At 46.8% G+C, this 26,564-nt stretch overlaps 1 protein-coding gene across 1 annotated transcript; it reads left to right on the forward strand.

The window, feature by feature from the left end:
* Nucleotides 1-474: 474 nt before the first annotated feature.
* On the forward strand, nucleotides 475-25,168 carry LOC308164620 (methionine aminopeptidase 2-like; the record flags this gene model as incomplete). The annotated part of the gene is made up of 11 exons (XM_080538691.1): nucleotides 475-640; nucleotides 2,711-2,812; nucleotides 4,076-4,138; nucleotides 4,454-4,556; nucleotides 5,161-5,322; nucleotides 14,383-14,564; nucleotides 15,734-15,828; nucleotides 16,268-16,364; nucleotides 22,731-22,834; nucleotides 23,151-23,266; nucleotides 23,633-25,168. 11 exons carry the CDS (start codon nucleotides 475-477, stop codon nucleotides 23,883-23,885), a joined length of 1,443 nt encoding a protein of 480 aa, XP_080394817.1. The 3' UTR covers nucleotides 23,886-25,168.
* Between the last annotated feature and the right edge of the window lie 1,396 nt (nucleotides 25,169-26,564).

The following is a 26,564-nucleotide window of genomic DNA, read 5'->3' on the forward strand; positions in this document are numbered from 1 at the left end:
TTTATTAACAACAAAAAAGCAAAGGGTGGCTACTTTGAGGAATCTAAAATATAAGACATATTTAGAGTTATTTCACACTTCTTTTTTGTTAAGTACATCATTCCACATGTGTTCATTCATAGTTTTGATGCCTTCAGTGAGAATCTACAATGTAAATAGTCATGAAAATAAAGGAAACAGATTGAATGAGAAGGTGTGTCCAAACTTTTGGCCTGTACTGTATATATATAGTATACTGTGGCCGTATGGTTCAAAACCAACATTGATATATATGATCATATGGTCCAAAACGTCAAACATTCATATGATCCATTGATCTTGTTCAGTTGTGATGTTTGCAGTGACAGTGAGTGTATTCCAGCTCGGTAGGTAGGTGTATTAGTGAGCATTCAGATCAGCTGATTCGGCATCTCCTCACTCCTTCAGCACCGTCCCACAAGCCACCGCGCTTCCTTTCCCCCCAGTGCCTCCATCATGGCGGATGTGGTCCAGGAGGAGCAGCAGCAGGAGGAGCCGCAGCCCGACCCGGGGACGGTGCTGAACGGGGACACGGAGGACAAGGAGGAAGAGGCCGACCCGGCGGAGGAGACGGCCAAGAAGAAGAAGAAAAAGAAGAAGAAGAACAAGTCCGCAGCCACCGGTAAGAGAAGGAAGGAAGGAAGGGACAGACAGACAGACATACATACAGGCTAGCTAGCGAGGTAGCAGGCGCCCATGCTGTCAGACAGACAGACAGCTGGACCGGGAGGCAACCGAACACGCCTCGATCACGAAACCACCGAAGATCGGTTAGAAACGAGAGACAGAGAGACCTGCTGTCAGTACCGAAGCATGGCAGGTTTGTCCACCTGAAGTGGCTGAAGCTAACAGGAGGATGGCAGCGAGGCAGGCATGGGCTGGGCTGGGCTGGGCTGTGTCGCCTCCAGCTGTCTGTCTCAGCCAAGTTTGGGTGTTTCATAATGTGTGCTGGCATGCTGTCTGAGGGCTTATGTAAGACTGGGAGGCCGAAGGATAGTTTGTTGTTTTGTAAGCAACCGAAGCGAGACGAAAGGAGATCATTAAAAACTGATCCTGGGTCTGCCCGTCAAAGCTGGCAGGACACCGATCACGACATTTAACCTCCGAAGCCGACAGGAACAGGGCCCAACTTCTGCTTTAATTAGTGTTAATTTAATTAGGAATGACTTGTCGTGTGTTTAGGATGTTGTTCTGAACGGTGATCTGAGCATATCCACACGCACAGCGTCAAAGTGTCACCTATCAAATGACGTCCTCCTGGTTTTGCCTCTGATCATCATGACATAGGCACTTTAGTTTGGGTCTAGTTTGGGTTTTTAGGCGGACATTAGTCAAATGAAATCGGGCATTCAGCATCGCAGCCGACCGTAGTTATTCATGCGAAATAGTCTACTTAAAAAACACGGGAGCGAAACGTCAAACAGCGTTGTCCGGTAAGCTCCCGTGGCCTTGACCGTGGCCCGGGCATGTGCTTTACCGGGGCTGGAGGAGAGACACCGCCTCCCCCTCTTATTACCGGACGTTTTGCACGATTCATCCACGATCATGATCGTCGCAACGGGTGAACGTTTTTGCAGGATATTCGCTCATTGTTGGTGTACAACTAACGAACTCGTTTCATCATACTGCCGTTGCCCTTTTCAAGCTAGCTGTCGCTGCCAAGAATCAACCGGCCCGTTAACCGGCAGATTACTGCTGACATCAGCAGTGTCTCTGATAGCGTGCGGCCTCCTGTGCCAAGCTTATTGCCTTAATGCAAACGGCTCCTGACTCCTGCCAGACCTCCTGATCTCAGGTTAACAGGGCTTAGGCAGAGCAGCTCTCATCATGCTTGTTCACCATTCATGCTTGTTTATAAAGCTCTCACTGGCACAGCACCAGAATATGTTCAGACCATTTGCTAGCATATCAGCCCAATAGAGCTCTCAGGTCTTCTGACGCTGCTTTTCTCTGTGTACCACATGTACAAAAGAAGAGATTTGGTGAGGCTGCATTCTCATTTTATGCACCCAGATTGTGTCTCACTGCCAGTTTACATTAGGGATGCAACCTCAGCAAATATGTTCGTGTCAAGACTAAAAACCCATCGTTTTAATATTGCCTTTAAATGACTAAATAATTAAATGATGATTTATATAATGATTGGAGCACTTTGAGCTGCAACATTTGCAGGAAAAGCGCTATACAAATAAAAAGTTATTATTATTATTCACAACAACTATAGAATCTGTTCTAAGGACAGTAAGCTAATAAAAAACAATAATAATATAGATTAATGTAACAGCAGGAATTATTGTTACCGGTAGAGTGGTGGTGGTGGGGTGGGGGGGTATGGTGAATGCAAGGACAGTGGTTGGTGGGTGTCACTGGGGAGGGGGTGCATTCCATACCCATCATGCACTTGGCCCCAATTCCTGGTCTCCATTCCCTTCCCCCAGTGTCCCCCCCCCCCCCCCCCACACACACACACACACACACATCATCGCGCACACACACACATCACTACACACATCACACACACACACACACACACACACACACACACATCACTACACACACTGGCCTCGGGTGCTCTAAGCATGCATAGGAGGAAGTGCTCACCCATGTGTGTGTGTGCTTTTGTGTGTGTGTGTGTGTGTGTGTGTGTGTGCATGCCTGTGTGTGCGTGTGTGTGTGTGGTGTCTCTCTGCAGCAGGCAGTTCAGAGGTGGAGGGGAACGCTGTGGTGGATGTGACCAAACAGCTGGAGAAGCAGAACCTGGAGGACAAGGAGAAGGAGGAGGATGGGGAGGAAGGTAGGAGGGAGGGAGGGGGGAGGGAAGATGAGGGAGGGAGGGAGGGAGGGAGGGAAGGAAGGTAGGAGGGAGGGAGGGAGGGAGGGAGGGGGAAAAGGTAGGAAGGAGGGAAGGTAGGAGGGGGGGAAGGAAGAGGAGGGAGGGAGGGAAAAGTAAATGTATTATGTAAAAGTTAAATAGTAAAATGTTTAATTTGGCATAATGATTTTTCATCATTCTCTATCTTTCTCACATGCTCAGCAAACACACACACACAGGGCTGCAGCTAAGGTTCTACTATCCACCCTGGCTACTGTGCGACCCTGACACTGCTTTGCTTGTAGAAAGACTCTGGGGGAGTCAAATCCTCGTCAGTCCACTGAGCAGTTAAACTGATTGGGCATGGGGCAATTAGAGACATGGGACAGTTAAACTGATGGGACATGGGGCAGTTAGAGACATGGGGACTGACACTGCTCGTCCAGATGTCAGTGGTGAAGCTGAAGGCCTGAATGTCCTGCAACAGGCTGGCGATGTGCTTTTACATGAAGTCACACAGCTTTGGTAGTACCGTTGTTGTCCCGTAATACCATTGTTTATGCTCACACAAACTTCGAGGCTATTTCTATGCTAGTAACACAGTAGCTCGTCTATGCTGGTAACACAGTAGCTTGTCTATGCTAACAGAGTAGCAAGTCTATGCTAGTGACACAGTAGCTTGTCTATGCTAACAGAGTAGCTTGTCTATGCTAGTAACACAGTAGCATTTCTATGCTAGTAACACAGTAGCTTGTCTATGCTAACAGAGTAGCTTGTCTATGCTAGTAACACAGTAGCATGTCTATGCTAGTAACACAGTAGCTTGTCTATGCTAGTAACACAGTAGCTTGTCTATGCTAGTAACACAGTATCTCGCTAGTAAGAGAATGTGTTTAGAAAGTGGGTTTTTTCATACAAAATAGTGTATATACTGTATATTTCATAAACTATTGGAAGGTATCCTCATCTTGTTGTGACATGTTTGTTTATCCCGCCCCTTCGTCACTTTGATTGGTTTCTTGGCCCAAATAACTACTATATGTGATTACATTTGGCCAATGAGACGAGGGAGTAGTTTGTCACCACACCGTAAGGTGCTGTCAGGGCGGATGTGTCAGGGTAGTTTTACGAGTATCAGTACTGGTATCAGGGTATCCCTACTCCACACACACACACACAACACACTCACACAGAGGTCAGTGGAGTGATCACATGACTCTAAACCCCTCCTCCTCCTCGCCACAGATGGAGATGATGGAGAGAACTCGGCCGGGAAAAAGAAGAAGAAGAAAAAGAAGAAGAAGGGACGTAAGTTGGAGGCTGTTACCTGTTGCACTGTGATTCCTCCCTCCCTCCCCCAGTCTAATGGAGCAGAGGACCCCGGGCTAATGGGATGGTCCCCCCCCATCTCTCTAAACCCACCAACTGCCAACCCTAACAGTTCCAGAACACTCACCACTAGTGTTCCACGTGTTTTATGTGGTATCTGCCTAGCAACAGTACTTTGATTGGCTATTAAAAAAAATAAGTTCACCATCGACGCTGAGTCAGTGTCCGGGGAGCTGAGGTCACAGTTGGGATGTTTCAGGTTCTGAGGTGACAGTTGGGATGTTCTCTCCTCAGCCAAGGTGCAGACTGACCCCCCCTCGGTGCCCATCCTCGACCTGTATCCCAGCGGTGTGTTCCCCCTCGGACAGGAGTGTGAATACCCCACTCTGCAGGACGGGTAAGACGTGTACACACACACACACACGCACACTTTCTCTGCTGATGGTGTGTTGTTTAAACTGCCTACAATGCTCTAACAGGGAGTGACAAGCACAAACAGCACTCAGCAACCACCACAAAACACTAGGGGTGTAACGGATCACCTAACTCACGGATCGGATCGGATCACGGTTTTTGAGTCACGGATCGGGTACTTTTTCGGATCAACACTTTTTTTTATTTATAAAAACAGCTTTTTCCTTGAATTCTGTAAAAACACCACTTTTATTATGTGAAAAAACCCAACAACATTCAAGATGTCCAAACTGGTAATATATAACATATTCTACACTCAAACATTACATTACATTATACTGAAATACACATTCAACTTAAATGATGCAATATGAGAGAGGGAGGCACCTGGTTGCAGCAGTGAATCACTGGGCTCTTTAAAGCAGACTAATAGACATGTTTTATGCCACTTTTAACTAAATAATAAAGTGAACCCTTCCTTATCCGTGATCCGTTACACCCCTACAAAACACTCACACACACTCACGCTCACACATACTCAAGCTCTCACACACACGCTCACACATACTCACCCTCTCCCCCCCCAGACGCACGGCGGCCTGGCGTTTGAGCAGCGAGGAGAAGCGTGTGCTGGACAAGGCCAGCGAGGAGGAGTGGAACGACTTCCGCCAGGCAGCCGAGGCCCACAGACAGGTCCGCCAGTACGTCCGCAGCTGGATCAGACCTGGACTCACCATGATAGACATCTGGTACGTGTCTGTCTGTCTGTCTGTCTGATCAGACCTGGCCTCACCATGATAGACATCTGGTACGTACCTGTCTGTTTGTCTGTCTGTCTGATCAAACCTGGGCTCACCATGATAGGTGTGTGCGTACGTGCGGCTTACCTCCTGGGCCACCCTGGACACCTCAGACCTAATACCTTAATGAAGCTCTACACAGCTTTACCCTTCAGAGGTAGAACTTCACTGGATCTTCACTGGATCTCCCCTCAGGGATCAATACAGTACATCTATAGCCCCTCAGGGTTCGACAGTAACACTTGCCCGCTTGCCCGGAGTAAGTAAAATATTTGCCGGGTTTGTTTGCGCAAGCCCGTCGACGCCGCTGGATCCTGGATATTTTTACCTGTTTGCAGGAAGAACAACAGACGGCGCAGGCGCCAGACTAGACGATCGTGGAGTGAAGATAATTATTAAAGCGTACGCGATGCGACAGGTGATCGACAGGCGCGTATGCTTTAATAATATCTTCACTCCACGATCTGGACCGGCACTTTTTTTTACTTGCCCCGGGCAAGCGTTACTGTCGAGCCCTGCCCCTTTCACACATACGCCTTCCCAGTAGATTCCATGCAATTTCCAGGGTCGAAGTATGTCTGAATGCGACTGACCAGGGAAATCCACCCGGGCAATTACCCTGGTCCAGACCATGTATAATTACCCTGGTCCAGACCATGTATAATTACCCTGGTCCAGACCATGTATAATTACCCAGGTCCAGACCATGTATAATTCCATGGAAAGTACTGGGTATGTTTGAACAGAAGCCTGAACATTGCCTGGTCAGTGTCCTTTCACAGCTGTCCTGCATCGCGCCACCAGCAGGGCAGAGCGCATAAGAACTGCCCCAGACTCCGAATATCACTACTGCAAAATATAATTCCACAACTGGGGCCTCATTTATAAAGCTTTGCGTATAACTGGTGTAAACGGCTTGCGTACCTACGCAAAGCAAGAACATTTACGCACACAACATTCGGATTTATAAAACGGTGAGCACACCAGTGGAATTTGCAAGTTCTACGCCTGCTTCTCTTTATGAATCACAATCAACTCTAAATGTTGCACACGTGAACAAGTGTCTTGTCCCACCCTTTTTGACGCCCATAGTTGCCTATAATAATAATAATACATTTTTATTTGTATAGCACTTTTCCTGCAAACGTTGCATATAAATGGTCAGTCAAACGCCCGACAGAACGCAGAAAAAATTACATTTCACCCAATCATTCAATTTCCGTTCAACGAACGTTCTCGCCAGACCATAATATATATAATATGTTCCAGACTGCATCGACAACGGACGTGATTCGTCCTACTGTTAACCTTATTATTTATGATAATGTCATACAGTGTTTCCCCTATGTTTGCTGCCTTGCGGGGGTGGCATGGACCCCCCCCCCCCAGGGGGTAAGACCCTGCGACATACCAGCGTCATGTCCAGGGGGTGTACTAACTTGTACATTAAGCCGCCTCACGCTACGTAAACAGGAGATAGGCTCCTGCCCTATGGGCCATTAGGCTCGAGAACCATCGGTTCTGGCTACTTACTTACGTGGTCTTGACTACCTGTCCACTTTCTCACCTGGTTCTTGCTCTCTCTCTCTCTGGTGTGCCGACACCATCCTGCTCTCTCTCCCTCTCTATCCTCCTCTCTCCCTCTTTTGCTGTCAACCAAAAGGCAAACATAACAACCAGAGTATTTATAATCTAATAAGAGGTATAAATTGATCCATATCAATTTATAACATGATTATAATTGAATATTGGATTGCTGTGGGCAATGCAGTCAGATAATGTCATTTTGACTACTCTCTCACCTGAAAAAAAAATTGTATGTCCAACTATCAAAAACAGACATTTCCAATGCTTCAATCCACTGTCCATGTACTGTAAATATGCCATTATGGTATTACCATTAAGCTCAATTCTAGCAGAATAAGAAAGATAGTATATCTACTTTAAGTAAAATAATAAAGTGCATCCAGTTAGCTCTTTAGCTGGCATGTGTGCAGCAGACTAGCTCATCTAATCACCTCTTGCTAGTTCTTTGACACTGTTTTACACACCATGGAACTATAATCAGACACTTTCTAGTCACAATAATAACGACCAATTTGAACCAACTTGCTCTGTTAGAACACTCAGCAATTATATTTGCTAACGTTTCAACTTGCTTACTTTCCATCTGCAGACATCACCCTGCAAAAACTCTCGCGTCGCGCGCGCAATCTTGTACGCGAGTGTGTCCAGCGCGAAGCGAAGTGTGGAGAGATAGATCTGGCTATGCGAGACTACTGGCAGACTAACGTTACCAATGAGCCCATGGGCTTGCCACTTGCCAGATTCGAGTTGGGTGCATTTAAAAAAAGCAGATATTTTAGCCTGCTTGTCAGATGTTTGGTGTCTGTCTGTAATAATTCCTCTTTCTTGGGGGGGCCCAACTGTTCCATTGGGGGGGCGGAAACACTGTCATAACATCCAAGTATTGGTAGGCCTATAATATGTATAATAATTACAGATCCAATTAAATATGATTCCCGATTAAACTACAACATTTGAGAGGTTGTTTTGTAAAAACAGATACATTGCTTTGTAGTTATTATACTAAATCATTTCTCTTTTAGATTAGATTAGATTCAACCTTATTGTCATTGAGAAGTACTAAGACAAGGAAACGCAGATGCATTTCATGATCGTCGCCCCAGACTGAGGGCGATTGATGGTTATTTTGTCTTTCTGTCATTTTCAAATAATCGCACAACAGTTGTCTCCTTCTCAACAAGCTGCTTGCTGATGGTCTTGTAGCCCATTCCAGCCTTGTGCAGGTCTACAATCTTGTCCCTGACGTCCTTATACAACTTTTTGGTCTTGCCCATGATGGAGAGGTTAGAATCAGATTGATTGATTCTGTGACTTGCGTACGTACATTTTCCCACAAATTTGGGATTTATAAAAAAGGAACTTGGCGTGTAACTGTGCGCACCTCTAAGCACACTGGCACCCATGCGTACGCATAGAAACTGGAGAAATTAGCAACTGTGACTCCGCTGGCAGAAGGATGAAAGAGGAGAAACGCTTTGAAATGGATACAATTTCCACCGACAGAAGAAATATTGCCTCACGTATTATGAAGGAGTGCACACAAAGGATACGTGCACACTGCACATATCTTATTCGCCCTTGTCCTGTACACATCACACTACATATATATTTACTGTACATATCATATTGATATTCATGCAAATATATTTACTTTTTACATTCATATTCATTGCACGTAGCGCGAGGTTGACCACCGTCCACATTGACACAGTAATGTACCTCTTCATAAGGGTAACATTCCCGATAAGTCCAATGATTGCAATATCCATACAGTGAAGAACATGAACAGGCCCACTGTAGACAACTGACTATCCCCAAGTACACCCCATCCCCATGTATACGGACGACGAAAACTTTTAAGCGCACAGCCACTTTACTACTGAACTATCTATTATTACTAGTTGCATCACTAGTGTATCCTGTCTTACCTGTAATATTGTCACCGTTATCTTGTATTATGCCTATTGCCTTATGTCTTGTGCTGCAATGTCAGGAACCGAAGAATTTTACACTCTTAATGTAACGTCACAATAAACTTGAAACATGCTTGGCTTTTCTACAATGCAGGTTAGATGACGAACTGCATTTCCTTGTGACAACCTTGGTACTTGTCAATGACAATAAGATTGAATCTAATCTAAAAGTAAAAACATGATTTAAGATAATAAATACAAAGGGAGATATCTGTTTTTGCAAAACAACCCCTCAAATATTTTGTACAGTTTAATCGGGAATCATATTTAATTGAATCTGTAATTATTAAACAATACTTGAATGTTATGAAATGTATTATCATCTGTCTACAGTGGGCTTGTTCATGTTCTTCAATGTATGGACATTGCAATCATTGGATTTATCGGGACGTTACCCACTGAGCACTCAGGAACAGTGAATCGGGAACAGTGCTCAACTTCAGCCTTGCGCTATGTGCAATGAATATGAATATAAAAAGTACATATATTTGCATGAATATCTATATGATACGAACAAAGATATATGTAGGCTACATTGTGATGGGTACAGGACAAGGGAGAATAAGATATGTGCAGTGTGCACGTATATTCTTTGTGTGCACTCACATTTCGGTAATATTTCGATTTATGTTGGTGGAAATTGTATCCATTTCAAAGCGTTTCTCCTGTTTCATCCTTCTGCCAGCGGAGTCGCAGTTGACGTTTCTCCAGTTTCTATGCGTACGCATGGATCACAGTGTGCGTAGCCTAGCGGTGCGCACAGTTTTTATAAATGCCCAAATTGCTGTTGATATATGGCAGATATATATATATACGGTTCTTTGGTGGAAAGGCTTTTTCTTTTCTTTATTCGCTGTGGTTGCGTTTAGTCACTTCTCCCATTCAGTGTTTGAGGTGTACCAACATTCAAATACGCCTCTCAGATTTCAATGTATGACACATCATTTGAAAGCGTACAATCTGCAGTTTAAGCACATGTAACACACAGAAAAATTACTTTAGCTGCTGGTTGCACATCTGCATTCACCAGCAGTTGTCACATTTATCATATTTTTCAATATAAAACGGAGGTGTGATATGGCAGATATATATATATGGTACATGCCAGTCCCACGTGCCCGTCCCGCTCCAGTTCTGCATCCAGTTGAATCCATGTATTGAATGCAATGATTCAAGTAGACAGCGCAACCAGGGAATTGCCGACATGTGTGAAAGGGAGCAACACGGGAATCTACCGGCACTTGAATGAATGAATGGTCTTTATTGTCATTGATATAGTACAGGTACCAAACAACGACATTTGGGAGGGGGGGCTCCCCTGGTGCTAGGAAAGAAAAAAAAAAAAAAAAAAAAGGGAAAGGAGCTGGTTTACACAAATAAAGGCTATGTACACTATCCACTATGCTATACTGTACAAATAAAACACTGTGCTGTACTCTATGCTATGCTATACCTATTCTAACCTATTGCTGTATGCTATGCTATACCTATTCTAACATTTCCTATTCTCTGCAACCTTATGTACCCTAGGGTTGTCATATTGCACATAGTGTTATTGCACATTCATTTAAAGTGTCGCAGTTTGCAGGCTTGAAATGTACACATTTGTGCCTCAGCACTACACCTGATTTTCAATCCAGCAGCTGCCATCAATCCGTCCAGACTGTCCAGGGCCCAGAACCTAGGTCTTTTCTGTGTTCAGGGCCTGGATGGCCCTGGGGTAGAAGCTGAGCTTCAGTCTGTTTGTCCTTGCGAACATGGTCCTGTACCGCCTGTTCGAGGGCAGCCGAGCAAAGTGTTCGTACCCAGGGTGGGATGGGTCTCTGGAGATCTTGGAGGCCTTCCTGAGGCAGCGTGTGTTGTACAGTTCTTCCAGAGAGGGGAGGGGGGCGCCGGTGATCTTCTGGGCCGTTCTCACGACTCTCTGTAGCGCATTCCTCTCTGCGGCTGTGCAGCTGGAGAACCAGTTGCAGATGCAGTAGGTGAGGATGCTCTCCACTGCGCAGCGGTAGAAGGCCACCAGCATCTCCTGTCCGATGTGGTCTTTCCTGAGGACTCTCAGGAAGAAGAGCCGCTGTTGTGCCTTCCACAAAGAGCAGTCTCGCGTAGCTGTTTCCCCTCTCCAGGTGGGATAGAGTGGAGTGGAGAGTCGTCGCGATGGCGTCCTCTGGGCTCTGTAGGCGAACTGGTATGGATCCAGGTTGGGCGGGAAGCGTGTGACTATGTGGGCCCGGACTAGTTTCTCGAAGCACTTCATGATGATTGGTGTGAGTGCCACCGGGCGGTAGTCGTTTAGGCAGCTCACCGTGCTTTTCTTCAGGACTGGGATGATAGTTGAGGTTTTCAGGCAGGGTGGGATGGTGGCCTGGGACAGGGACTGGTTGAAGATGTTGGTGAAAACCCCGGCCAGCTGGTCGGCGCAGTCCCTCAGCACCCGTCCCAGGACTCCATCCGGCCCTGAGGCTTTCCTGGGGTCCACCGCCTTCAGCACGTGTCTCACTTCATGCTCTGTGAGGGTGAGGCTGCTGAGAGCTGGAGAGAGTAGTGTTTGTGTTGTGGTTACCTCCGTTCGACCCTCGTCGAACCGGGCGTAGAAGGAGTTCAGCTTTTCCGCCAGCAGGGGGTCGTCCTCTGCGGCTGTGAGCCTGTTGGCTCTGAAGTTTGTCATGTGCTGAACCCCCTGCCACACCCGCCTGGAGTCGTTGCTCAGGAAGCATTCCTCAATCTTCTCTCTGTGGTCTGCCTTGGCCTCCCGGATGCCGTGCTTTAGGTTAGCCCTGGTGGTGCTGTACAGCAGTGTGCCCTTCCCTGCGAAGGCGTTGTCCCTCTCATTGATCAGTTTTTGGACCTTCCCAGTCATCCATGGCTTCGTGTTGGGGTAGACCCGGACCCGTTTGTCCACGGTGACTGAGTTGGTGCAGTTCACTATGTGGTTCAGAACCGACGACGTGAACTGTTCCAGGTCCTCATGCTCATATTCCTGCCATGAGGTGTCATTCAGGCAGATCTGCAGTGGAGCGGACCCTGCTGGCCAGGTTCTGACAGTCTTAGTGGTGATGGGAGCACTTTTCCTCATGGGAGTGTAGGCTGGGATCAGGAGGATTGACACATGGTCAGACATGCCTAGATGAGCTAGCGCTCTAGCCTTGTAAGCAAGCTTGATGTTGGTGTATACCTTATCCAGTGTTTTTTCTCCTCTTGTTGCACATTTAACATGCTGATAGAACTTCGGTAGTACTACCTTCAGGTCAGCATGATTAAAGTCTCCGGCGATTATATGGACTGCCTGTGGGTCCGCGCTCTGTTCACCACTGATGACGTCATGTAGCCGCGCCAATGCTAAGCTACCATCCGCGTTTGCCGCAATGTAAACTAGGGATGGACGGTTTTTCGGTTAAACCGAAAACCGGGGTTTATAAAAATAGAAACATCAAAACCGTCTGAAACCGTTTTTTTTTTTTTTTTTTTTTAGAAGAATAAAATAGAATAAGAATAAAACTGGAACATGTCACATGTTTGTCGTGTGTGAAAATAACAATGATACAGTCTGAATCTGCCGCGCAATGAGTGAGAGGTTTGGTCAGTTGTGAAGAATAACTGAGGATTAATATCTAATTGGGATTATATTTAAGGGTAACGAATCACTCTATGGGAAAGATAGTTGCCTTCAGTTATTGGTAGATAGGAAAGGTTTTTTACAATTACTCGCTTACATTTAATAAGATCATTTTCGCTGCTCTCTGTAAAGCGCACCACACTTTTGTGAGAAATGCGCTATAGAAATAAAATGTGATTTGATTTGATATCAATCAATCAATCAAACTTTATTTATGTTCTATAGCACAAATCATGCATTGAATGTAACTCCAAGTGCAGTATTTACTAAACCACAATATAATAAAACAAGAGCTATACGGATCAAGAGTGTGCACTTTTAGGCACTTTTATTTTGATGGGGCATTCTTTGTTGATTGACTTACGACAGTTCAGGACGAGTCAGTCTCGCGGCATGTGGTTTTTATGAAAAGCTTTATGTATGTTCACTGCATAATTCTAAGTCTAATATTTCAGTGATTATTGAGCAGTATTCAAATATTTAAATACATTGAGCAGCAGCTGAAACTTTGTCTAAGAACCAAGATATTGAGAAAGCAGTTCATTCAATGAAGACGCTGTTCCAAGAGATGATCTTCCGTGCAGGCGTGCACCCTGGATCAGCGGAGCTGCTGTGTTAAGTGTTCATGTGTTTTCATGTATGGTGTAGCTTACAAAAGTCTGCCTTTCCACTTATATTTGTGAAACTAAGTAGCCTAAATGTGTTGCGACTGTGCTTACGGTGTTTTAATGGTGTTTTCGACATGAGTGTATTGTAGCAGTAGGGCTCAATTATTTGAAATTGGCGCTCTTTTTTTCCTCTTTTTTTTCTTCTTTTTTTTGAATTTTATTTTGAATTTTATTTTTTACTGTATTTTTCGGTTAACCGGAAAACCCCGGTTTTACTCTCTGACGGTTTTTCGGTTTCAATAATTGGAATACGTCCATCCCTAATGTAAACAGATGTTATGTACACTGCGTTGAATTCCCTCGGGAGGTATGTGGGTCGGCATTTAACAGTCAAGTATTCCAGGTCTGGGGAGCAGTGGCTACTTACAGTTTTCGTGTTTAAGCACCAGCTGTCCTTCGTAGATATAATGAGGCCGTCTCCTCGCGTCTTCTCACTAAGCAGCGTCCGGTCCGCCCGGTGTAGGGTCCTTCCTTCTAAGCCTACCGCGGAGTCCAAGATAGTGTCATTTAGCCAGGTTTCTGTGAGAATAATCACACAGCTATCTCCCACAATGTTATTAGTAGCGACCTGTAGTCTCAATTCGTCCATCTTGTTAGCCAGAGACCTGACGTTGGATAGGAAAATACTCGGCAAAGCAGGTTTATCCGGATATCTCTTTAGCCTAGCTAGCAGGCCCCCCCTTCGTCCTCGGCGTTGCTTACGATCACGACGCCGACGTTTGCGCTTGAGTGTTGGGATAGCGTACCATTGTTCACCCGGCGACCTAGCGATTTCGAATGGGATTCCCTGTTGTTTCAAGAATTCCGTTGTTACAGTCCTCTCATTTTGCGCACCAACTTCTAGTAAGTCTAGTCTGCTGTAGGTACTATTTACACAACCGTTCCCTATAAGTACTAAAATAAAAATGTACATACAAATGTACTTAAAAACACTAAAAAACACCAGCGTAGGAGCCACTCCGAGCCGCACGTCTGAGCGCGCCGCCATCTTGATATGCTATAATCTTGGCTCATGTGAACGGCGAAAATGCCCGGTCGACACAGATTGGGAAATTACAGGGAACTATGTGTGAAAGAGGTTTATCAATCAATCTAGCTGCTGCCAAGCTGCTTCCATATTCATCCCCTCTTCTTTTCCTTTCCCCCTCCCCCCCCCCTCCCTCAGTGAGCGGTTGGAGGGCTGTTCCAGGAGCCTGATAAAGGAGGATGGTCTGACGGCGGGCCTGGCCTTCCCTACCGGCTGCTCTCTGAACAACTGTGCGGCCCACTACACCCCCAACGCCGGGGACACCACGGTGCTGCAGTACGACGACGTCTGCAAGATAGACTTCGGCACGCACATCAACGGTACCTCACACACACACACACACACACATACATCAACGGTACCTCACACACACACACACACACATCAACGGTACCTCACACAAACACACACACACACACACACATCAACGGTACCTCACACACACACACACACACACACACACACACATCAACGGTACCTCACACACACACGCACATCAACGGTACCTCACACATACACACGCGCACATCAACGGTACCAACGGATTTTACCTTGTGTAATATGATTTGTAGAGGCTTAAAATCTATTTTGATGTCGGTATTAGGTACATAAATGATATATAATAGCCTACATATAGGCCTTTATTGGCTATGCGACACTAACTTGCAGCGGGGTGCACTGACGCTTGAACCCCTCATAGTGATAAGTAGGTGGACAACGCGTGGTGCTGAAATAGCCGACATGCGGTGTGTGGATTGAAGAAAAAATAATGCTAGCTCAGTAAATCATTCAATCTTAATGTTTACTTATAGGCACTAGTTCACACTTATATGTGACTTTGGGCCAATCCCAATTCACCCCTACGGCTTCGTTGTCACCCCTATGGCTTCGTTTTGCGCGTTCACGTTTAGGGTAGGGGTGTCCCAATTCATATTTCATCGAGGGCTAGGGGTAAGGGGGAGGGCTATCCACGGCTTCGTTTGGAGCGATTTGAGGGCCAGACTAGCTTCGAAGCCATATGGCTTGATTCCAGCATGCATTGCGAATCATCTACAGAAATGTTATGTCGCTCTATTCAATGTGGAAGTGTCATTTACTTTCTCTGTAATTACTTATTAATAAAGATTTGAAAAATGATGATAACCATCTTATTATCTTAGTTTAATGTCATTACAATGCAATGCATTATAGACCTTTTCTTTATAACAAGCATAACAAAAAAAATCGCTAATATGTCGAGGTGCTGTGTCTAACGTTACAGGCTGCATGACAGTCAAGCATTTCAGAGATGTACACTCATAAATCAATTATTACCTGTGGCGTTTGACAGCGGATGATGGTACACATGTAAAGTTATCTATCTAACGTTAGGCTGACTTTGCGCACGGAAAGTCACCACCCCCACTTGGCCTGAATTTTTTTTCCACCAGGAGATTTTTTTATTTTAATTTTATTTTTTTGCTTTAATCTTCACTGCTTGTGTGTGTAGGGAGGATCATTGACTGTGCCTTCACAGTCACCTTCAACCCCAAGTACGACAGACTGCTGGAGGCCGTGAAGGACGCCACCAACACTGGCATCAAGGTACACACACACGCTCACACACACTCAGCCGTCATAAAAGCATCTGGGTGTTATCCTCTAATATGTCTAGATTAAGATCAGATCAGATTAAACATCTGACCTCCTGACCTCTGACCTCTAACCTCTGCCCTGACCCCTGCCCTCCTCCTGACTTCTGCCCTCCTCCTGACTTCTGCCCTCCTCCTGACCCCTGACTTCTAACCTCCTCCTGACCTCTAACCTCCTCCTGACCGCTGACCTCCTCCTGACCTCTGCCCTCCTCCTGACCTCTAACCACCTCCTGACCTAACCTCCTCCTGACCTGACCTCTGCCCTCCTCCTGACCTCTAACCACCTCCTGACCTCTAACCTCCTCCTGACCTGACCTCTGCCCTCCTCCTGACCTCTGCCCTCTTCCTGACCTCTAACCTCCTCCTGACCCCTGACCTCTGCCCTCCAGTGTGCGGGTATCGACGTGCGTCTGTGTGACGTGGGAGAGTCCATCCAGGAAGTGATGGAGTCGTACGAGGTGGAGATCGACGGCAAAACATACCAAGGTACCTTACACACACACACTCCTAAACATACCAAGGTACCTTACACACACACACACACTCCTAAACATACCAAGGTACCTTACACACACACACACACACACACACTCCTAAACATACCAAGGTACCTTACACACACACACACTCCTAAACATACCAAGGTACCTTACACACACACACACACTCCTAAACATACCAAGGTACCGTACACACACACACACACTCCTAAACATACCAAGGTACCGTACACACACACACACACACACACACACTCCTAAACATACCAAGGTACCTTACACACACACACACACACTCCTAAACATACCAAGGTACCTTACACACACACACACACTCCTAAACATACCAAGGTACCTTACACACACACACACACTCCTAAACATACCAAGGTACCGTACACACACACACACACACACACTCCTAAACATACCAAGGTACCTTACACACACACACACACACACACACTCCTAAACATACCAAGGTACCGTACACACACACACACTCCTAAACATACCAAGGTACCTTACCACACACTCCTACCTGTGTGTGTGTGTGTGTGTGTACGCAGGCTACGGCGTAGGTTGACGCGCACCTCTCCAAAAATGTAACTACGCGGCAGTGCCTACACAACCGTAAGCACTGTGATTGGTCCGCTTGGTAGCACACGATTCCGACTCTCGTAGGCCAAAATGCGGAAGCCATGACAGAAATGTCATTTACTTTTTCTGTAATTACCTATTAATAAAGATTTGAAAAATTATGATAACCATCGTATTATCTTAGTTTAACTCTTTGACTGCCAGCCATGTTCAGAGCGGAGAGCTCCACACTGCCAGACTTTTGGGGCATTTTCGCTGACCTTTGAAGACCCACCAAATATTGACTTTTCGGACTACATAAACATTGAACATATCTACCAAAACTTTAGACTCTCTTCTTTCATCAGAAAAAGAAAGTTTGTTTCTAGCCTCTTTGAGTGTTTAGAAATCGGCCGTAGAACATAGGGTGGTTTCAGCAAAAACACCTGATTTTGACCAATAAACAGAGAAAACGAGCTTTTTCTGCAGAGAAGCAAATTCAAGCAAAACGGTGACTGACGTCCACATATTTTAGTTTTAGTGACACCTCAAACATCTGAAAAGTTGTTTACTTCTATGAAACAATAAAAACAACGCAGGAAAAAAGGCTTTTGATGACAAAATAACTACATTTATTCACAGATTTAGAACTTTTTTTTTTTTTCATTTTCATTTTTCATTTTCCATTTTTTTTTTCATCATCACTCAATAATAACTTTTTTCTGTGTGGTAGGCTTTGAAGCACTCTCCTGAGTGCAGGGGTACATGGCAGGACCTGCACCACATTCTGGTCTCTCTCCTTTTACCCCTTCGAACGCAGACCCTACATTTTCTTGCTGGCTTTGTGTTATTGCTGGTGGGCCTTAATTTTTCCAACTCATGCCTGGCCATCCGGCCATCCAGCCTGCTGTCTGGGTCTCTCTGTCTTGCGGCCCTGGTTTGTCGGACCTCCTCTTCCTCCTCTTCCTCCTCTTCCTCCTCCTCCTCTCTCCTCCTCTTCCTCCCCCTCCTCCTCCTCTCTCCTCCTCCTCCTCCTCCTCCGCTACATAGGTTTTTTCAGTCCACGACCTCGCCACCCTCCTCATGAACTCCAAGTGTGTTTTGCACTTCCCCGGGTTCCTGGCCTTGTACAGCACATATGCATTGAACACACACAGCTGAAATAAGTATGCCACAAACTTCTTTGACCAGTTGAGTGTTTTCCGTATGAATGGGTAATATGCAATGTTCTGGTCAAGTTTGTCCACCCCATTCATGCAGGCATTGTATGCCACAACACACTGCGGTTTGAGCTGACCCACCTTCTCCTTCTTCCCCTTCTGCCACACCTCCACCCTCTGCATGCTGTCATGGTGGCAGGTTGTCACCATCCTCACCAGACGCTTGTCCTGCCATGCCATAACCAGCACCCTGCCATTGTGCCGCACCACCCTCCCCTCCACACCCAAGTCCTTCTTTGTCGGCTCCCTTATGATCTGCGGTTCCCCCCTGTTTTTTCGCAGTGTTCCGCAGACGTTGGTGTTGGCTTTGATCAACTGCTCACACAGTTGAACAGAGTTATAAAAGTTGTCCATGTACAGTGTGTATCCGTGTCCTGTGAGACGGTCAAGGAGTGAGAACACTGTGTCTGGGAGTGTGTTATGCTGGCCAACATAAGGCTTCATGTTAAAACAATACCCAGTATAAGAGTCACACAGTATGTAGGATTTAATTCCATACTTCACCGGCTTCTGAGGGTTATACACTTTGAATGATAGGCGGCCACGCCACTGCATCATTCCTTCATCAATGCAGATCTGATACAGCTCTTTGAATTTGGCTACAACATGATCTAAAATAGGACGCACTTTATACATTTTATCTGTGGCGTTCTGTGATGCATTATTGTTGTAGTGGAGGAACTTCCAGATGAGCTGATACCTGTTCCTGGACATGGTTTTATTGAAGTATGGAGTGGCGTCCTGTGGATCCACACTCCAATACATTTCTATTTTTGGCTTTTTTATGTAACCGGTGATGAAAGTGAGTCCAAAGAATCGTTTCAGTTCTGGGACTGTCACCGGTTTCCATGACCTCCCTCTGGAGTGTCGGGATGTGCCGGGATGTGCCTGTAAAAACTGCTTGGCATACAGGTTGGTTTGATCTGCAATGTGCTGCACCAGCTCATCAGGAATAAGCAGCTCGAGGAAATCAACCGGCCGGTCAGATTTCAGCTCTGCAGCAGCATTCTGGGGTCCAGGGGTTGCCGTGAATGGAACCTTTGTGGGTTGCCAGTCACCGTCACCCCAACCAGCAGCTTTCTCTGAAGACAGCCGTCTCCTTGCAGTAAACCCACTGGTTGAGGCACGTCCTCTGCTCGATTCAGGAACTGTAAAATATTGAAATATATACCATTTTATACAATATATATATATATACAAAAGGCATGTTTTATTGCTTTGTAATGATGTAGTGTAATAGTAATAGTAATAGTGTTATACTGCTCTAGTGATGGTTAAAGTTTCAGCACAACACACACAGGTAGACATCAACACAGAGAGGTCACACACAGGTCATCAACACACACATCAACACACAGAGGGAGACTTCAAAGACACAGGTCACACACAGGTCATCAACACACCAGGGTTTCTGTTAGAATTTTTTTGTGCCGGTCAACGTGTCCGGTAGATTTCAATTTACCGGACAAATGTGAGATATTCCGGTCATCATATTCAAATATAATATAGCTGTTTGTCGCGGTGATTAGCTGTTGTGTAGCCTATATATGCCGTTTAATGTCTATTTCTCATCCGATACGATTAGATCGCGAACTATATAATAATATAAGCTTTCATGATTCGCATGCGCTACTATGGCATAATATGTCCAGGGCTGCACGCGCGCCACACTGGGCAGCCTAGTCACCTTTGCTACTTTGAATTATGACTGTAGGCTACTTTAAGATGTTTATTTCAATTGCATTAATGGGATTTGAGTATGTAATTGGTAATTTTAAGTATGCCTAGTTTAGCTTTTGATTTGAACTTTTTCATTTGAACGGACTGCATCGATCGATCAATGAATGGACTCCACATTACGTTAACTGAAGTGTGTTAAATAGTTTCACGACAGTAATGTAAGTTTTTTATATTCTCTTTCCAGTTTTATTTTTTTTATCAATAAAACAATGTAATTTCTATAACCACGTCTCGCTGATTGGGAAGGCATTAAGTCTATCTGCCTGTCAAATCATACTTACTCGGACTCGGGAGTATGAGATTGAGGAGGATGTATCGGGGGGATACACACCCGTGGACTATTTCACCTTAGTGGCACAAATTAAACTCTAACACTATAGATAGACTAAATTGAACTAAAATGATGGACACCGACTGAATAACTGAGTGGGGGGAAGACAGGTCTCAAATGTGGAACAATTATAACATTTAATACATAAAGATAAAACATACACAAATATATAACATTGATATCCCTAAACTCAAATGTAGTGTGGTATTGTCAACCTAATCTAATCAATCCTAATTAATGGTACCAGTAGCCCAGGTTGTCGATAGTAGCGCACTACTCCCGTAGTACTTCTCCCGACTCAGGGCTGGAACGGGCACGGCAGGCTCAATCAATGAACGGGGTTGAGATGGCCGCTAGCGTCCTTTACTAGCCGCATCTCCCGGCCCTCGGTGGTCATTCACTGTGCTCTAGCACATCCAAAACACGCAGAACAGTAACCTTGACTCCGGTCACTGCAGTGGTTTTATTTAGACTAGATCAAACTAAATTACGGTAACTGACTAAACTACTCGCGCCGTTGAGAGACAGAGTTGCCAGATGGGGCGGGTTACCGCCGAATGGGCTACTGGGTTTAGCGGTTATTTTCACCGGACAATATGACCGAAGAGGTTTAAATATGTCGGACTTCAACAGATTTTATCGGACAAAGACCGGTAATTACCGGTTAACGGAAACCCTGCAACACACACATCAACACACAGAGGGAGACTTCAAAGACACAGGTCACACACACATCAACACACACATCAACACACAGAGGTATACTTCAAAGACACAGGTAAACATCAACACAGAGGTAGACATCAACACAGGTAGACATCGCACGCACACACACACATACACGCACACGCGTGTGAAACAGAGCCTCTCTGACCTGAGGCAAGGCAAATTTATTTGTGTAGCACATACATGTAGACCCAAGGTTACCCATAACTACCTCATAACTAATATGAGCCTTACATCACTACCCATAAACATCCCGTCTTCATCTCCCTCATATCTGCACACACACACACACACACACACACACTCACACACACACACACACACACACTCACACATACAGGCACACACACACACATACACACACACGGTCTGTAAAGAATACAAAAAGAAAAACAAATTCATTCATTCATCATTCAACAGTTTTACCTTTTTTGCTCTCCACCCGCGGGGATCCGCGCTGATCTGGAGAGGAGCCCCTGCTGCTATCAGATCTGGAAGGCAACCACTCGTCTGAGTCGGGATCTGGTTCAGAATCGTCCGACTCTGAACTGTTTGAAGAGTCGCGCGATGGCCGCGATGCTCCGCGCCGCATTTGGCACATCTCCTATACCAGATCTGCTCGCAGATCTGCTTGACCTGATCGGCACCACACTCCTTGCAGATCCACTGCCAGACAAGCTCTGTGCCAGTGTCAACTGCTATAATGCTTGTCTCCTGAACCTCTCGTCTTCGCTATCCGTTTCGCCATTTCTTCAACCCACAACAAGCCACTTCCTTGTCCAGGCTTTTATAGCTGAGCTAAATCGAACTACTGCCCCCATCTGGGACCGAAATACATTACACCCAAGTCTGAAATTCACACACTAGGTGTAGAACATGTCAATAACGCGATCCCCGAAAAAAAATAAAAAATAAACAAAGACGCCATTTGGCGTCTTTGGCAGTCAACGTTACTATTCTATAAGACGCCAATTGGCGTCTTTGGCAGTCAATGAGTTAATGTCATTTCAATGCATCATAGAACTTTTAGTTACAACAAGCATAACAAAAACAATCGCTATTATGCCGCTATGAGTACACCGTTCCAACGGAGCGCCCTATGGAAGCGTCAAGCACAGCCTTCCCATAAGGAGCGCGATTCACATTTACGAGATGTACAATCCTGTTTATTTAGAAATAAATGATTACCTGTGGCGTTTGACAGCGGATGATGATAAGACATATTTAATATAAAGTTATCTATAAGAACTGTGATTGGTCCGCTTGGTAGCGTCACATTCCGACTCGTAAATGCGGAAGCCATGACAGAAATGTAATTTACTTTTTCTGTAATTACTTATTAATAAAGATTTGAAAAATTATGATAACCATCGTATCATCTTAGTTTAATGTCATTTCAGTGCATTATAGACATTTTCTTTACAACAAGCATTAAAAAAAATCTGTATTATGCCGCTATGAGTACACCGACCAACGCAACGCAACGCAGACTGACCAACGCAGAAGTATAAATTGGGAGAGCCCTTGCGTAAGCTACGTCGTAGCCGCGCGTAAATTCGACGCAGAAGTATACATTGGGCTTTAGTGTGTGTGTTGAGGTGTTTCCAGCACAGTTGTGACTCCCCCCCTCTCTCTGACTCCTCCCCCCTCTCTCTGACTCCCCCCCTCTCTCTGACTCCTCCCCCTGCTCTATCTGACTCCTCCCCCCTCTCTCTTTGACTCCAACCCCCTCTCTGGCTCCGCCCCCCTCCTCCAGTTAAGCCAATCAGGAACCTGAACGGCCACTCCATCGGCCAGTACAGGATACACGCCGGCAAGACGGTGCCCATCGTCAAGGGAGGAGAGGCCACCAGGATGGAGGTGTGTGTGTGTGTGTGTGTGTGTGTGTGTGTGTGTGTGTGTGTGTGTGTGTGAGAGAGAGAGAGAGAGAGTCTGTGTGTCTGTGGGTGTCTGTGTGTTCACAGTACAAGGGGTTTCAAAAGCAACGTTGTCCTGGAACATTATGATTATAACACTGTACTGTTACTGATGATCAATGGACAAGTCTGAACCTCTCTCTCTGTCTCTCTCTCTCCCCCCCCTCTTTCTCCCTCCCTCCCCCCCTCCCTGCCTCCCCCCCTCTCTCCCTCCCTCCCCCCCCCCTCTCTCTCTCTCTCTCTCTCCCTCTCTCCCCCAGGAGGGGGAGGTGTATGCCATAGAGACGTTTGGCAGCACAGGGAAGGGCGTGGTTCATGATGACATGGAGTGTTCACATTACATGAAGAACTTTGACGTTGGACATGTACCAATCAGGTATGGGGGGTGTGTGTGTGGGGGGGGGGGGGGAGGGGGAAGGTGTGTGTATGGGGGGGGGGTAGTGTGTGTATGTGTATGTATGGGGGGGAGGGGGGCGTGTGTGTTAACCCACAATCGAAACATCCTCTGTGTTAATATGTTATGTGAAAGATGGCTGCTGTACCGTCACAAACGTAAATGAATGACTCCCAATGAACTGACTGCACTGTTAGTGTTTGTCCTTAATGCACTTTGGATTTATGTGGACAAATCTCTGTGTGAGACAGACAGTGAGAAGCGTGTACTGTGAGTCCCAGGGACTTGTGTATCACTGTGTCACCTCTCTCTCTCCCCCTCCCCCTCCTCCTCCCCCCTCCCCCCCAGACTCCCCCGGGCCAAGCACCTTCTGAACGTGATCAACGAGAGCTTCGGTACGCTGGCGTTCTGCCGCCGCTGGCTGGACCGCCTGGGCGAGAGCAAGTACCTGATGGCCCTGAAGAACCTGTGTGACCTGGGCATCGTGGACCCCTACCCCCCCCTCTGCGACTCCCGGGGCTGCTACACCGCCCAGTACGAGCACACCATCCTCCTCAGGCCCACCTGCAAGGAGGTGGTCAGCCGGGGGGAAGACTACTGATTATTACTGATTACTGACCCCTCTGTCCCCCCCCTCTCTCTGTCTCTGTCCCCCTCACCCCCTCCCTAACACCCTACCTACCACACAACCCCCCCCCCCCCCACTACAGAGAATAAATACACAGAAACATTGCCTGCACTCTCTCTTAAGAGAAGAGTCCCAGTATGGGGTGACTCTCTTTTTTGCTTCTCTCTCTCTCTGTCTCTCTCCCTCTCTCTCTCTCTCTCTCTCTCTCTCTCGGCCCCTGTGGCTAGAGAGCAAGCGGCCAACGAACGCTACGAAAACTAAACTGCTGCTGTCTGTTAAGTACCCAGAATGCATCATTTCCTTTCTACTCACATAGGAACGAGCAGGGAGAGGGACTTGGCTTCCTTAGCGGCTGAATTTTGTATTATTATTATTTCTATTTTTGTGTGGGTGGGGGGGGGGTGGCTGACAACCACATTAATACTTCAGCTCAGTCATCATGTTGGGTCCTCTTGCTACAGTCAGTCAGTCAGGGAGGGAGGGGGGCAGGGAGGGGGGGGGGGAGGGAGGGCGGCAGGGGGGGGTTTATCCTGGAGCTTGAGGCAGCCTTGCTGTACGCCTCTCATTAGCATGGACACGACTGTGTCTCCCTGTCACTTTTTGACCCCCCCTACCCCCCCCCCCCCTTTCATCTGCCAAGCCATTTTACCCAGAAGTTAAAGTAAACTGTTAAACAGTTATATCTATCTATATTCATGCTGCCTCTCCTTAGGAAAGAACCTCAGTATTCAAACACAACCATAGTATGAGACCCCCCCCCACCCCCCTCTCTCTCCTCCCACCCCTCCTCTCCCCCCCCCCTCCTCTCTCCTACTCCACCAACCACCATGACCGGTTACCATGACAACCACCATGACATGACAGGTTACCATGACAACCACCATGACATGACAGGTTACCATGCCAACCCCAGAGGGTTCAGGTGGGACGAGGAGGACTGGCTGGAATGATTATTAAAAAAACAACAACAACAACAACTCCCCCCTCACCTTTGAGCTGGGGGGGGGGAGTTTCCATGACGACCACCACACAGGACCCCACCCACCCATGCATCTCCAGCTGTACGATTGGCTTCTGCCGTTCCCGGGGGAGGGGCCTCTGCACCCTCCAGTCGTGTCTGCTTCTTTGATATTTTGTAAAAATATCTTTGAATTGCCCCCCCCCCCCCCGTCTGGTCCTGGTGTACTGCTTCATTTTGAAATTCCCTGAAATGTTTTTGTAAGAAAAGAAAAAAAAGGATTGAATAAACAATAATTTTGCTCTCACTCTTGGGTTCTGGCTCTCTCTCTATCTCCCTCTAGTGGACGTCTGGTGGAGTGGTTGTGTTTGTTAAATCCTGAGCCAGTCAGAAGCTCTGGAGTTAAGTCCTTGCAAGGTATCACAAGGTTAAAATCTCACCTCCTACTTGTGGGTAGTGGTGGCCTCGGGGTTAGTGAGTTGGACTGGTGATCAGAGGATCATGAGTTCAAATCCCACCAGTGAACACCACCATTAGTGTTCTAGTCCCACCTGGGAACACCACTAGTGTTCTAGTCCCACCTGGGAACACCACCACTACTGTGTCCTTGAATAAGACCTGGGAACACCACCACGAGTGTGTCCTTGAGTAAAACCTGGGAACATCACCACTAGTGTGTCCTTGAGTAAGACCTGGGAACACCACCACTAGTGTGTCCTTGAGTAAGACCTGGGAACACCACCACTAGTGTGTCCTTGAGTAAGACCTGGGAACACTGCCACTAGTGTGTCCTTGAGTAAGACCTGGGTACACCACCACTAGTGTCCTTGAGTAAGACCTGGGAACACCACCACTAGTGTGTCCTTGAGTAAGACCTGGGAACACTGCCACTAGTGTGTCCTTGAGTAAGACCTGGGTACACCACCACTAGTGTGGCCTACTCAGCGAAGGACACACTGCTGTACAGCACCACCAGGGCTAACCTAAACCGTGGCATCCGGGAGGCCAAGGCAGACCACAGAGAGAAGATTGAGGAATGCTTCCTGAGCAACGACTCCAGGCGGGTGTGGCAGGGGGTTCAGCACATGACAAACTTAAGAGCCAACAGGCTCACAGCCGCGGAGGACGACCCCCTGCTGGTGGAAAAGCTGAACTCCTTCTACGCCCGGTTCGACGAGGGTCGAACGGAGGTAACCACAACACAAACACCACTCTCTCCAGCTCTCAGCAGCCTCACCCTCACAGAGCATGAAGTGAGACGCGTGCTGAAGGCGGTGGACCCCAGAAAAGCCTCAGGGCCGGATGGCGTCCTGGGACGGCTGCTGAGGGACTGCGCCGACCAGCTGGCCGGGGTTTTCACCAACATCTTCAACCAGTCCCTGTCCCAGGCCACCATCCCACCCTGCCTGAAAACCTCAACTATCATCCCAGTCCCGAAGAAAAGCACGGTGAGCTGCCTAAACGACTACCGCCCGGTGGCACTCACACCAATCATCATGAAGTGCTTCGAGAAACTGGTCCGGGTCCACATAGTCACACGCCTCCCGCCCAACCTGGATCCATACCAGTTCGCCTACAGAGCCCATAGGTCCACAGAGGACGCCATCGCGACGACTCTCCACTCCACTCTATCCCACCTGGAGAGGGGGAACAGCTACGCGAGACTGCTCTTTGTGGACTTCAGCTCTGCCTTC

Source organism: Nansenia antarctica (assembly GCF_963989245.1).
Source record: "Nansenia antarctica genome assembly, chromosome: 8".
Classification (NCBI taxonomy): domain Eukaryota; kingdom Metazoa; phylum Chordata; class Actinopteri; order Argentiniformes; family Microstomatidae; genus Nansenia; species Nansenia antarctica.